We start from the raw sequence: 15,534 nt of genomic DNA on the forward strand, positions 1-15,534 counted from the left end.
TGTTATCAGGGTATTCTGTGGACATTTTGGGATATCATTTAGTACAGGTTTGGCAAGGTACATGTGTACAGCAGGACTGAGTGGGTTGTTTACAGTAGGTATGCTGTATATTTGCAACCACACTTTGTTGAAAAACAAACAAACAAACAAAAGAAACAAGCAATTTCTGATCAACTCAGTGGGAATAAACAGAATTGAAAAGAAAAAGAAAACCCTATTCTGTTACAGCTTGTGTCAGTGTGAGGCAAATAGAACATTGCTGGTACAACTTCTGGGTGTATAGTAGAGATGTCCACCTCTGGTGTTTTACTGTATAGCAAGAAATTTTCACAAATTGGAGCTGACAGCCTCTTTTACTACGTAAAATTGTCGTGAATTACCACTGGCATTCATTGCATACATAGCGTAGACAAGAACTTAAGTATACATTTTAATTTCATGAAACTTGGATCTCATGAAATTCACTAGAGTGCACTAAAGTGCACATGGAAATGTCTGGTTTTACAGCACATTTTCAGTATCTTTCCTGTCAAATTCAAAGTAGTGGAAATAGGATATGCAATGCCATGGTAATGCTTTGCTGATTAACTAAACCTTTAAACTCAAGACTTGGTCATATCGACTGCTTATATTTTGAAATCACATGTGAAGAATCTTCTGCATCTATTTTTCCATGCTCTTGTCCAGTGTTGGTTGCTTTGCTTTAATACTGGACACACATATACAGCATTGCCTTTCAAGATTTAGGTTGTTCCATGCTCTTATATACAGTGTATGCGCGTTGATGAGTACAGTGCGTCACGTTTCTTTTATCTGTATTTTTTTTCTCTCCTGTCATTCTGCGAAATGCAACTCTCGACCTACAGCGACTACGGCTTTGTGGAGAACTACCTCAACATGTGCATCCAGGACACGACTGACTACCTCCATGACCCGACCCAACAGCCCAATCCCTGCCCAGAGGGCACCTTCTGGCGGCGCTCTAAGGGGTGAGTGGTGGTGATGACGGCCCCACGGGCCCTGGGCCCATTTTTTACTGGGCCCTCATCAATGATTTCAAAGAAAAAAACACTTTTTTTCACGCATGAGGACAGATTTGTTGCATAATTTTGACCGAGATTTCTTGTTCCTTGTGCTATGGCATCCTCTTACTGTATGTACAATGTAAATGCGTTGTCATGGAAATATAGTTTGATTACTATGTGGCTTATGTAGATCTTAATCATACAAACATGTAGGTGTTAACCAGAAAGTAAGTATACAGGGTAATGCCTTGTTTGGAAATAGTGGACATAACTTTGGCTGGCAGGTTGCAAACACAATGCCCTCACTCCCCCTCCTGCCTGCACAGACACAGGCATGGATGCCTTGTCTTATTTGATTGCAAAATTGAGACAGATGTTGAGAAATAATGATGACGTTGCAAAAGAAAAAGAAAAAAAAAAACTACAAGCAAACCAACAACCCCAACAAACAAATGAATGCACTGACCTACTAATAACTATGTACTAAATATCCTACCAGCCAAACTTAACTTTTGTATAACCTGCCTATTACAGTTACTGACTTTCTTATTTGCTCACATATCTTTTAGCCTGTTGAGGACGGACTGATTTTGCTACAACACGCATTTCCCATAGACACAGGCCCGAGTATTCTCGGGACTCATCCTCAACGGGCTTACATACTGTACTCATGCTTCAAGGTTTTCAAAGGAAAAAATGTGATTCCCCTCTGATTTCAGGTATCGAAAGGTCGAAGGTGACACCTGTCATGGCGGACAAGAGAGATACTTCGAAGCTGACCAGGTGTCCTGCCCTGTTGGAGGTCAGTCAAGTCTTTTCTTATTTCTTTGTCTGTATGTTACTCTCTCGTCAATGTTAATTTTGTCCCATGAAATATGACACTTACAAATAGGATTGCCAACACCAGTTATTTAGACTGCTCATTTTCAAAGTCAGTTTCTGCCTTCACAGAGTTCTTGTGTTCTTTTACCTGTTTGATGATTAGCATATTTGGTTATTCCTGGATCTTTTTTTTTTTTGAGGAAGACTTCCCTATGTTCACCTGCACTAATTTTGTTGTATCACTCTATAAAACCTACCCTTGTCAGCTTACGTGTGGATGCACGCACACACATTTGGCGAGCGGTTGGGTATGAGTGGGGGGACAGCATGAATCTGTGTGTGAGCGGACAAGGGTAGTCTTCTGTCAAGTGGTACAGCAAAATTAGTGGGGCGGGTGACATGAGAAAGTCTTCAAGGTCTTCAAAACTAAATTCTGTTTGTTGTGGTTGCTCATTAGTGTAGCAGTAGTGGTAGTTAAAATGGTATCATTTAGGAGAATAATTAAGAAAATTTCCTTTAGCATTATGACAGTGATAAATTCAGGGCATTCTGTTTCCTGTGTATCATGTTCATCTAGAAGATGCTGTGACTAGATTTGATTAATATTTGAAAAAAAAAAAAAAAAATTATCTTCCTGCCACAGAAAAGCCGGAATTCCTACTGTATGCCGAACGCACGGAAATACACCGCTACTTCCTAGTAGATGGACGTGATGAGCGGCTCCCCATTGAAGGGCTGAGCCTGGCCACGGCGGTGGACTACGACTCCCACGACAATTGTTACTACTACGCTGAAGTCATGAGCGACGAAATCCACGTAAGAGCGCAGCAATTGCACTGGGAACGCAGCTCCTATTCTTACTTCGTGAAGATGTCCGATTTCTTAAAGAGTCCTGTTGCTGGTTTGAGACCTGTTGGATATCATCTTATGTATATATTACAAAAGAATATTTACAGTTCACCTTAGAAGGGTGAATATCGAGTTTTAAATCTGCAGTGTGAATGCAAAGACGACGCTAATTAGGCAAGGAATTGTATTCTACACGTGTGTGAAACAGCTGTTTTCCTTTGTCCAACCTGGGAGGCTGCATTGTCGTAGCATTAGCATGGTAGATTTAAGGCTTGCTTCTCCTAAACCTGTCACGTAACTCATTGATTGTTTGCAGAAAGTTCATTAATTTTGAGGATATCTGCCCTGGTTATAGGAGTTTTTTTTTTTTTCAGATGATATTGCACATGATGTAGAAAACAACATAAATTAAACCATGGTAGTCTTAAAAAATGCACTGTTATGAAAGACCGCAAAAATGTAGATTAAATGATGTCGTTAAACCCACAGCGTGAACCAAACAGAAGCCCAAAGATAATGACCTTTTCATGATGCAATGCACATTAATTTAATTTCACCAACTTCCCAACACTAATGTGAAGAAGCTCCAATGCAATCAAACACCAACACTCGATGTTGGTGTTTAAGCGTGTGAATCAATGTGTGCTGTTCACTGAAATAGTGATGTACCAAGTGACTTTCTGTATCGTTTTCTTATGTTGGGACTCTCTCTGTGGGCAATTAAAATTGTGTTCGGGCAAGCATCTGATCTGAACACAAATTTTGCAAATCTGCGTTCCTGGCTGGGCATGTGGCGAAAAAAAAATTGTTATGTAGCACCGTGTATGTGGTAATCATGGCAAACCTGTCAATTTCTGCTCATCCTTGCAGCGCTTCTGTCCAGACGACGCCGCCTACCAGAACCAGGCCATCGTCAACGTCGGCATCGACATGGTGGAGGGCCTCGCCTTCGACTGGCTGGCGCGGAACATCTACTGGGTGGACTCCAACACGGACAAGATTGAGGTGGCTCGTTATGACGGCCGGTTCAGGAGAACGCTCACGCTCAACGTCCGGCTGGATCAGCCCAGAGCACTGGCCCTGGATCCTAAACGAGGGTGAGAAGACTATAGTCTGCTGTTTTGGAGTGCCATTTAAACATTGCATTCTGAACGATTCCATGACATTTGCTCCTGTGACAATTGCTCCCATGGTATATCTACATTCCTATGCCAAACGTAAATTCTACCCACAATTATAACCCTAACCCTAGATCAGCCCAGAGCACCAACCCTGGATCCAAAACGAGGGTGTGAGAGCACTGGACAACTGTATTGTAATGCCATTTAAACATTGTACATGAACGGTTCCATGACATTTGGCCCTGTGACAATTGCTCCCATGAAATATCTGCACACTGGTTATAAAGCCAAACGTAAATTCCACCCACAAATAAGTGCATGCAGTAGACAGAGGGTGGTGTGATATGACAGTTTGAATAATACGAGTCCCTAAGACTGGGACAAGTTTAGATGGAGTACTATTAAAAAATGGAGATTAAAAAGCTTGGCAGTAATGAACTGCTCTATGAGCTGAATTTTCACGTAAGGATATTATAATGATCTGTCAGACATTTTCACATGTTACATAATGGCGGTTGTGAGGGTCTAGTATACAAATATCGACTGCTGCTGAGGGAGATGGTAAAACTATTTGCACCGAGGTGATTTCTCAACAGTGCCATGTCCCGAGACGAAGTCGAGTGCCATGTCCCGAGACAAAGTCGAGGGACATGGCACTGTTGAGAAATCACCGAGGTCAAATAGTTTTACCATGGCCCGAAAGAAAGCAGTCGATATTTGTTTTATATCCCTCTTGAGCATTTTACTAGAGTAATGGCGGTTCCCTTTTGGAAAACTGTGCAGGTTTCCTGAACGATAAATCTAACGTTAGGCCGTAGCAGTGCAGCAGCAGTGCGTGCAGCGCGTAGCGAATGACACCGCTGCGCTGTTGTTGATTCCAACACACGAGCTAGGTACTCTACAGGCCAGTGTGCAAAACTCCGAAAGATCGAGGAGGCCAGGACTACGTTAGAAGTAGACCTAAAGCGGCTTCGTTACCCAAATCATCTTCAAAATCGGTTTTAGTTTATTCCTAATTCGTACCTGATATGGTGTCCTCCTGCGATCATTCCCTCGTTACTTGAAGCAGTCACTTTGCTGAATGCATTTACACACGCCATCGTACCACAGATTTCTGTAATGCTGTCGCGCATGAACGCTGCTAGCGCTAGCTAGCTAAAAGCCACAGCAGGACTGTCGCACAAAAGTATCGCTACTACGCGCACTGCGTACATTCTTAAGTGAGAAATGTAGATATCGATCACACGATCATGATTGGGTGCAGATCGTGGATGCCCACAAGTACTATATCACGCTGGCTAGTAACCAATTGCACCGCATCCAGTTGCTCGTAGCTAGCTAGTAAAACTACACCATGTTCGTGCTCTGTACAATCCTATGGCAAGAAGCTTTACATGAGGGATATAATAATCTTTACTTTATCTTTCACAAAATGACTACGCACGGTACGAGTATCAAGCAACAATATGAATGCACCATACTGAACGTTTTTACACGGTGATTTCCTGTACACAAATGAATATTGCATTGCGCATTTGAAATACTGTATTGCTTCATCATGACTGATACAGCGTGCTAGACTTACAGTTGTTACTGTAGTTGTGTGCAATCCATCGCTGGTATGGCTTTTATATGTTTGTTTGTTATATTTTATTTTTGCATGCTGTTGTTTACACAATCCTTTTTATGTTCGCTTGTTGTTATTTTTGTTGTTCAAATGCGAAGCTCCAAATTCATGAAAATGAAATCACTGTCAAGAAATTTCAGCTTGTAGAGTAAGTGCATTGACACATAAAGGGTTAAACAAAAAAAAATCTTCAGTAGTTTTCTACCAAAGTGAGGCAAGTCATCAATGGGTGTGGTTTGATGGTATGTCTGTCTCTGTATGTAGATACATGTACTGGACTGACTGGGGGGACAATCCGTACATCGCCTCGGCCCACATGGACGGCGGCAACGTGACCAAGCTCATCACCACCGGCATTCACTGGCCCAACGGACTGACCATCGATGACCAGTCGGCCCACATGTTCTGGACCGACGCCCACTACGACCGCATCGAGACGGCCTGGCTGGACGGATCCCACCGGCAAGTCCTGATCGACGAGGGACTCCCCCACCCCTTCGCCATTGCTGTCTACAAGGTACGCTATAACAACTGTCACACACACACACACACAAGAAGAAGAAAACTCCAAGAAATGTGTCCAATGGAGCTACTGGTTCTAGCCTATGAATTCTATCCTTGTAGGCATTAGTCCTGGTGGCATGAAGAGTATGTCTTAATTTCTCATGGAAAATATCAAGTGTTAGTTTCCAAAGTTTTGTATGCTAGGACTTTTGTACCCAGTTGTATTTTTTGGTAGTACTGTAATTATCATCATTACTCACATGTCTGTGTGTATGCATTTATGTAGTTGAAATTTTCTCTTGATACGGTGCCAAAATTCTTGACCGTGAATCAGTTGGTAGCTATTGCAATGTGCCTTGAATGTTCCTGTTTCTGTTGTAGCAGTTGGGTAGCAACAAGCCAGCTTTACATTTCCGTTGCTAGCTTTAATGGGCGGGAAGAGGAAGGGATAAAACTTAAACTGCATTATAACAGCACATTATACTTCACCATTCACCCAGAACCACGCACGCAATGTCACTGTGAGAGACTGCAAGAATATGACTCCATAGACCCTCCCCTCTTGTTGTCGTTTTAACAATGTCAGTGATGATATTTCCTGTGGTTATACTCAAGCCTTTGTTTTCTTTTTTCCCCCAGAAATGATGCATAATTTTAATGAGGTGTTTGATATCTTGCATGTTGTGGCATTTTTATAACATTATGGTAGCTTGAGTTAATGTTCTTTTTATGATAATGATGATCTAATAATAATTATACATGTAACTTTAATATATTTGACCGAATCGACTTTGTAGAGTGCTTAGGGCATGTATGTACTATTATTACCCCGGTCACTGGATACATTATTTCCAACCAGCACTGACAGTGCTCACTCTCCACTCACTGGGGAGCATTCCGGCCAGTCACCATTTTACAGGCACTCATATCCTGACCAAGCAACACTCTCTTTCTACCAGGTACCCATTTGCAAATTGTATACTCCTGTGTGGAGAGCAGCAATGTGGACAAAGTTCCTTGTGGGTGTCATTGGGCTGTGACCCACAAACCCACACCACACTCATGATTCAGAGATGAGTGTTCTTATCCACCCAGCCACTGATGACACCTCCACTATGTCAATTGTGTTGGTAAAACACCTCTGTGAAATGCCCCCTCCCATCATGTTTTAGTACATCAATCTGCATATCTTTGTAAGTTTGTTGATTACCATTGATTGTCATACTTTGTAATGTATATATGCTTATGATTGAATTTGTGATTTACTTTGTGTTATGTTTTGTTGAAAGAAAAGAAATGAAAATGAAAATGAGAATGAAATAAATAAATGAAATGAAATGAAATCTGTTGATGGTCTAATTGCGCTCCTTGTACCTTCTCGCTGCAGCAACAAATCTTCTGGGACGACTGGTCGCTCCTCAAGATTCAGTCGGCCAACAAGGTCACGGGCCTTGACGTCAAAGATGTCGTGAGGGACCTCCACAGCGCCATGGACATGAAAATCTTCCACAATGCGTCGCAGCAAGGTGAGCCATGGTGTACTCCCGACTGCCAGAGATTTCCTCCTCTTGGCCAAGATCTGAGTCTCCGATCAATTAAAATGCACTTTATGGCGTTCAAACTCTCGAGCCATAGTCTCTGTAGACCTAAATTTCAGAGTGCAACTCCAAAGAGAAAACTTTTGATTCGTGGTTTGCCTAGAACCAAACATAAATTCTACCCACAACCTAACCTTAACCCTAATTCTATTCCTTACATCAAACTAAACCTAAAACCCTGTCACAACTCCAACCCTTAAAGTCGTTGCAGAAAATGAGACCAGAGCAATTGTCGCAGAATGACCACACCTAAGCCCATGAACAGCCGCTCTCGTGAGTCTGCAATCTGACCGTCTTTGTGTATGCAACTTTGTGGTCGTAGTTCCAATGCGTGATGTCACTAATGCTTCGTCTGACGCCAACTAGTATACTCTTTTCTAAAAATCTGATGATAAAACTGGTTTGCTGTGAGATTCCATTTCATTTTTCTTTTCTTCCTTCTTGGTCGTTTTGTCTTCTCATACCGTCAGGCATGAACCCGTGTTCTGGTCAGAATGGCAGGTGCTCCCATCTGTGCATCGTCAAGCCCGGAGCCGGCGACACCGTGACGCGCGTCTGCCTCTGCCCGGATAACATGCAGAAGATCGTGCGGCCTGACGGTGGGGAGGAATGCCAGTGCCCCGAGGGCGAGAAGTTGAACACGACCACGGGCGACTGCTACGCCTTCTCAGGTACTCAACTTATGAGAGAAAGGTTTGGAATTGTGGTGGTGGTGACGGAGAGGATGGTACTCCCTCTTGCTGCTACTGTTCCTCCTCCTCCTCCTCCTCCAACTTCTCCTCCTCTCCTTCCTCCTCCTCTTCCCCTTCCTCCTCCTCCTCTTCCTCTTCTCCTCTTCCTCCTCCTCATTCTCCTCCTCCTCCTCCTCCTCCCCTAACCTCCCTTCCCCTCCTCTTCCTTCATCTCTTCCCCCTCCTCTCCCACCTCCCTCTTCATTTAAAAAGGTATCATAATGTGCCATTTCATTCTGCAAAGTCCACAATGTGCAATTCTTTGAATCACGTAACCTCATTCATTGCACGTTATGTCTTCACTGACAGGTAGCACATGTGCCCCTGATGAGTGGCAATGTGGTGGGAACCAGTCACGCTGCATACCTGGCACTTGGCACTGTGACCATGAAAACGACTGCGAGGACGGCTCTGATGAACTGAACTGCCGTGAGTCATCCCCTTTATCCCTCCCCCCCCCCCCCTTCATTTCACCTTAACTCATTCCTTCCGCAATACTAAGACCCCATTTACAGTGCAGGGAAGAGCCGCAGTTGAGCCGCGGCCAAGCCCGGCCTCAATTGTGGTACCCGGCTCCGCAATTTTGTCCGTTTACAGTCCCTTTGATTCAAACCTTTCAATATTTTGTCGTAGTGGCGCTCTGCTTGTAAACAAACGACTATTATTGGGAGCGCCCGGGCACAATTTGGTACCGCATTTGGCCCAGTTTGCTTTTACAGTGAGAAAAGGCTGTGTTTTTTAAGTTTTTGTTTTTGTTTTTTCATTGAACTGAGTTTTTTTTCTTCATCTACCGTGTGTTGGAATGTTTGTTGCCATAATTATTGGAACTGTTCAAGTCCTTTCCTCCTTTACAGCAATGGTACAGTTCATATTTGATGACAGAGTGTTACTCAGTCACTTTAACACTTTAAGACTTATTAGTTGTGCTTGAAACTTTGCTGAGGATGTACAAGATATAGACAGAGATGAGTACATGTATAAAGATAAATTGTACATGTAGATAGATAAATGCACAGATAGAGAGAAGTTGTGTGGGATGATAATGTTCTTTTTTAAAAATTTATTTTGTGGGTTTGCAACTTTTTTCCCCTGTCGTCTCGACAGCGTTCTACACTTGCAGCCCCGACGAATTCCACTGCCAGAGTCCCGACATGTCCCGGTCCACCTGCATCCCGTTGTCATGGCAATGCGATCACTACGACGACTGCGGCGACAACTCCGACGAGAAGGACTGCAGTGAGTGCTGAGTGACGTCGTGCTTTTTCTATCAGTCCGCATGCAGGACTAACAGATGAGATTTACTTTCGATGTACATCTCTGATTGTGTATTTCTCCACGTATAGGGGAGCAAGTCTGTGACATGCTTGGTGATGGCCACCTGACCAGTTACTGTAATCCTACATCCTAACCACATGCATGAACCCCCCCCCCCCCCAAAAAAAAAAAAAAAAAAAAAAAAAAATGATTGCAAAATATGTTGAAAATAACAGAGCAAATTGTCTTAAAAGTAGTCACGAAAGATGAATCTGAAAGCTGCGAGGCAGCGAAAAAAAATTCTGGAAGGAATTTCCCCCACAGACCCCTCCTCCCAGCTCATTTCACGTTGATTGAATGTGTGGACTCTTTTAAAGGAGACCTCCGGAAGATTTTCAGATTTTGCAAATGGATGTTTATAAATTGGTTAAACTGGGTACATAGCTTCAGAATATATAGTGATTGGGATGAAGAAGAAGAATGTTTTCAAAAAAAAATTATAGCAAATCACAATGAACAAGGATAATGACATGGCAGCTTCACCATAAGAATGCATGGATGAGGGCTCAAGGAAGGAGAACAAAAGAAGAAGGCATGCATAGATTCTGCACAGGTGAATTCGCAAGCAAGCGGTATTGTCATGGAATTACATTGCTACATTTCTGAAATATGTGAGCCTCCTATGTCATCATCCTTGTTCAGTGTAATTTCTTTTGGGTCTTCCAGAGTTTTGGTTTCTCTGCCTCAGGATCACAATAAATTCCACAAATCTATACATGGAGCTGTCGATTTATATACAGCATGATGTGCGATTATGAAAATCACCTGGATTGCCCTTTGTAAGAAAAAAAAATAAGTGTGTATATGCCTTCTGTCCTTGCTTTTTTATGCCTCCGCCACGAAGTGGTGCCGGAGGCATTATGTTTTCGGGTTGTCCGTCCGTCCGTCCGTCCGTCCGTCCTTCCGTCCGTCCGTAATGAATTTTGTGGACAAGGTAACTATCAAAACCCGTTGAGGTATCCTAATGAAACTTGGCATGTATGTGTATTAGGGGGTGAAGTTGTGCCTATTAACTTTTGGGTGCACATGCTCAAGGTCAAAGGTCAAGGTCAAATACATAAAATTTCACTATTTCCACCATATCTATTGAATGCCTGAAGATATTTTCTTGAAACTTAGTGTATACATGTAGTACCCAATTAAGATTCTCTGGTGAAAGTTTGGGTCATGAGGTCAAAGGTCAAAAGGTCAAGTAAAAATATTAAAACTTTTTTTTTTCTCCATACCTTGGAAAATTGTTCAAGGTACAATATCTTCATGGAACATAGTATATACATATACTGACTGGAAGTGATTATCTAGAGAATGTAGGGTTCATGGGGTCAAAGGTCAGGGGTCAAAGGTCAAGTGCAACACTTCAAAATTTTACTATTTCCCTCCTATCATGCAATGCCAGCAGGGTTATTTTTTTTTTTACACTTGGTGTATGCATACATGTGTAACCTAATAGAAATTCTCTGGAAAGTTTTTTTTTCTTCTTTTTTTGCCTCAAAGGTCAAAAGGTCAAAGATCAAGTGAAAGTGCTGAACTAACTTTTTCCTCCATATCTCGGAAGTGGCTCAAGTTATCTTGAAACTCAGTACATATTATGCATGTTCTACCTGAAAGTGATTATCTTATGAATTTTAGGGTCAAGGGCCAGATGAAAATGGTAACAATTTACTTTTCAATTCAAAAATTGCACTTTTCCTTCACACCTGTACCTTGAAAATTACTCAATGCCTAAATGTATGAATGGGTCAAAGTCGAGTTAAAGTCCTTAAATCCCTAGATACATGCTTTCCTATTCATCCAATTAAACCTAGGTCAAGGAAGGTGAACATTCAACACATTTGTGACAAACTTGTCATTTCAATATTTTGCCAATTTTGTGAAAATGTAATCACACATTGTCCACATGTACTATCTAGACCTATTGGGAAAATCATGCATTATGGCGGAGGCATACCAGTCGCCAAAGCGACATTTCTAGTTAAACCTTTGTTGAAGATTTGATGTCAGATACACACTGTTTTGTTTTTGTTTCCGTGTAGAAAAAAAATATTGTCTGTGACAAGTGTGCTTGTGATTCTTACATGTGCATTATTTTCTCTGAATTTCATCGATGCTGTCAGAAATCTGTGTAAAAGTGTTTTCCCGACATACACTGATTTGCATATTGATCAGTTCAGGAGATTGAAGTGGTCTATTCTCAGTTTAGATTGAATTGGTAGTCATCTTCTTTTCGTAAATTTCAGGTCATGCTGTGTATGCCATTGAACAAAGGTGTAATTTGTCATTACTGTGCTGACCACTGTATATATTGAGTTATTTTCTCACAATAGATGGTACAGTTAATCAAGAACAAGGAATGTTGACGTTTTATAAAAATATTTGTGTCATCTGCCTTGTGTACAAAATGATAATGTTGAGATTTCTCTCTGTGACACGCCAAAGTTCACATACGTACGCTTTGTAGTATGCATGCACGCATGAATGAACCGCTCTATCTGGAATCTGCCCGCTTCAGCATTCCCAACGTGTGCTGCGAACGAGTTCACGTGCAATAACAAACGCTGCATCCAGGCGTCTTACCGGTGTGACATGGACAATGATTGCTGGGATGGATCAGATGAAGAAGATTGCTACTCAACAGGTGAGCCATCTCTTTTTCTCTCTCTCTCTCTCGTTATTTTTTTTTGTTTTTACTTTCGCTTTGCCCCTCCTCTGTTCTTGAAGGACACCAAAACCCAAAGAAAATGTGGATTTAGTGAAAGCAGCAAAATGCGTAGAACACGTCAGTGAAAGTTTGAGGAAAGTCGGACAACTGATGCAAAAGTTCAATGAATTGTTAAAGTTTTGGTGTGGGAACTGCTGGATGAGGAGACTACTAGAGGTTATGATGTCGTGTGTGGACAACAATATGAAGAAAATGTAAAGGGAATTCCACAAAAAAAAAAAAATCACTTTTCTAGCAAAATGAAAGAGCACTTGACTAACAGCTTTCAGAAGGACGAATAATTGAATAATTGATAGCCTTTATGTCAGTATCAATATGATGGAATTTTTATTTTTCATGAAAACTGAATTTTTGTGGAATTCCCTTTATATTTTCTTTATATTGTTGTCCACACATGATGTCGTAACCTCTAGTAGTCTCCTCATCCAGTGGTTCCAACACCAAAGATTTAAAAGCTCATTACTTTTGCATCGATTGTCTGATTGTGTTCAAACTTTCACTGATGTGCTCTACTAATGTTGCTGCTTTCACTCAATCCACATTTTTCTTTGGGTTTTGGGTGAGGATTCAGCATTTCACTTTTTACGAGATACTTGGGACACACTCTATGAAATGTTAAAAAGCATACAATTCTAAGTGGAATCAAAAGTTTATTTGATGGAAACTGGTTGTGAAATGGCTGAGAAGTCCAAAAACAAATTAAAAACCAAATGATCCTAACAAAAGGTGGGTCCCTCCTTTTATTAGGATCGCTTTGTTTTGATATCTCAGCCATTTCAAAACCAATCTTCATCAAATAAAGTTTGAATTCCTCTTAAAATTGTATGCTCTTTAGCATTCTTTATTCTATACTTACAGTGTATCTTAGTGTATTTGTGTGATTATGGATTTTTTTTCTCACATTTTTCTCTTCAAATCAAAAGAAGTAAAACCTTTCCCAATTTTACTATGGAACTGTGGTGCTTCTTAAATTCCTCCTACTCCACAAAGATTGAAATGTCTCAATATGTAATGCATAATGTTTACGCATGCTGGAAAACGAGGAATTCGCATGCAATTTTAATTTCGTGAATTTCACGAAATTATAATGCACACGAAAGTTCTTGTCTACACTATATGCATTGAATGTAAGAGGCAACTCCCGAAAATTTCATGCCACAAAAAAGGCCATCGGCTCCAATTCGCAAAAATTTCATGCAGCAAAAATATCATGTTTTGTGGTATTATATGTATGCAGGTGTTTATAGGATATACACACAATATGTATGTACGTGACATTGTATAATTTGGTTATTTGACATTTGTTTCATGTACACTGTACATATTTGTATTAAGGTCTTTGCATCACGTCAATATGCCTTTTCACTTGCTTGGACAAATGATGTTCCTTCGTAACAATTTTGTTTCATTTGGATGAGGAAAAATGAATGAAATAAAATGAAATTATGAATATGATTTTAATAATAAACAAACAAACAAAGAAACCACACATGTGAATGAAATGAAATGAAATTATGAATATCATTTTAATAATAAACAAACAAATCACACACACACACAAAAAAAAAAACACCCAACAATGTGCTGTTTTCTATTTTTACAGTTGAGCCAACAACTGCCGGTGCCTGCCCTGCCAACTTCTCCACGTGCCCCAGCGGACACTGCATCCCGCAGAACTGGATCTGCGATGGGGACAACGACTGCGGTGACAATTGGGACGAGTCGAACTGTAAGCCTGGTCCTTCCTCTCTCTCCCTTTCTTAGGCATCGAGTTTCAAGGGATAAACCTCTCCATGATCAGTTTTTGTTTTATAGCTTGATGGGCTGAAAGAATTCGAAGAAAATGAAGAACAAGACCTCCATTGATGTTGTTTCATAAAGCTGTTCTTAAAGTTACAAATGACTTCAGAACGACTGGAACATGTTCTAATGTGCTATACTTATCAGAATTTCAGTAATTCAGGACAAGAACTGATCATCAGTCATTCTTAAGTCGTTCGTAGTTATGAAAAAAAGCTTTATGAAACACCCCCCTGATAACTTTGGTATTCATGGGTGGCCTAGTTCATTTGCTGCCCACTTGGTGTGCAGTCAAAAATAATGAATCGCACTGGTCAGCAAACACATGCAACAAAGCATAATTATACTTATTGGGGATGGCCGAATACAGTCTAGATTTTTCGGCTGTGTGTGTGCTTATACAGAGACCAGTGATAATAATGATAAGGTCTTATTTACCCAGGGTAGCCTCTTCAGTGTTGCCACTGCTCTACCAGAGGGCCCTGTCATTATTACCCCAGAGTTGCCAGGTACCCATTTATACACCTGGGTCGGGAGGGACATAGTGGGTAAAAACATCTTGTGCGAGGACGTAAGCACTGGGCGGGATTCGAACTTGGCTCCATGATTGGGAGTTGTGAGTTGTATCCATTATGCCACAGTTGCCACAGTGCTCCCACAATATGATGTAATGCTACAAATAATTGAATAGGCCCTACCCATTTTGTTATGAGGATTCTCGAACATGTGTGTGAACCAGGCCACCCTTCGCATCCCATGGTATCCCCATCCTGCTAGGTCTTTTGATCTGTTAATTTATTGTAAAAGATCATTGAGATGTTTTCAATTTTTCTGTGATACATATATGTGTGCATGTCTTTCAGTGTCTTGACTTAGTATTTTATGTGACCCCCTGGGAGGCTCTTTATGAATGCTTATAGGCAAGCTTTGGAGTGGGTGCTATGGGATTGATGGTTCTTTGACCCTTGTTTTGGACTAGATGGTGAGGTAAAAGTGCCTTGCTTGACGGCTACAGCCAGTGGACTTGAACCAGGAACCCCACTATTTAAGTGTCCATGGTCTAAACCACTGAGCCTCAGTGGCTCTCCACAAATGCTCCTCCACAAATGAATGAAAAGAAGAAGAAAAAAACAAAAACCAAAAAGCAAACAAAAAGCATTACCTGTGTTCCCACCACACCTGCTAAGTGTCTCCCATTCTGCAGAAGATAACTCAAATTTATTTCGCCATGTCCTGATGAGAGAAAATAAAAGCCTTCCTGTTTTAAGGAATAATTTTTGCCCATGGAGGTGAATGAAGCGCACAGGTACATGTACGTGTATTTCCCCGATTACACCATGGTATCCCCCGTATTTTGATGCATGAATGTGCGTCTTCTTCTCCTGGTTCAGTCTGCCTCCTTCAAACTTGAAGATCGTTGCAAA

General features: G+C 41.3%; 1 protein-coding gene across 1 annotated transcript in view; it reads left to right on the forward strand.

The window, feature by feature from the left end:
- Positions 1 to 15,534, forward strand: part of LOC140229670 (sortilin-related receptor-like) — a 118,986-nt gene that overhangs the window by 61,317 nt on the left and 42,135 nt on the right. The window contains exons 13-23 of the mRNA XM_072309913.1: positions 867 to 989; positions 1,745 to 1,827; positions 2,491 to 2,663; positions 3,567 to 3,793; positions 5,709 to 5,961; positions 7,336 to 7,474; positions 8,017 to 8,217; positions 8,587 to 8,706; positions 9,382 to 9,513; positions 12,101 to 12,226; positions 13,914 to 14,039. Coding sequence (XP_072166014.1) covers positions 867 to 989; positions 1,745 to 1,827; positions 2,491 to 2,663; positions 3,567 to 3,793; positions 5,709 to 5,961; positions 7,336 to 7,474; positions 8,017 to 8,217; positions 8,587 to 8,706; positions 9,382 to 9,513; positions 12,101 to 12,226; positions 13,914 to 14,039 — 1,703 coding nt within the window. The remainder of the gene's footprint in view (positions 1 to 866; positions 990 to 1,744; positions 1,828 to 2,490; positions 2,664 to 3,566; positions 3,794 to 5,708; positions 5,962 to 7,335; positions 7,475 to 8,016; positions 8,218 to 8,586; positions 8,707 to 9,381; positions 9,514 to 12,100; positions 12,227 to 13,913; positions 14,040 to 15,534) is intronic.

Source organism: Diadema setosum, chromosome 6 (assembly GCF_964275005.1).
Source record: "Diadema setosum chromosome 6, eeDiaSeto1, whole genome shotgun sequence".
NCBI classification, from domain to species: Eukaryota; Metazoa; Echinodermata; class Echinoidea; order Diadematoida; family Diadematidae; genus Diadema; species Diadema setosum.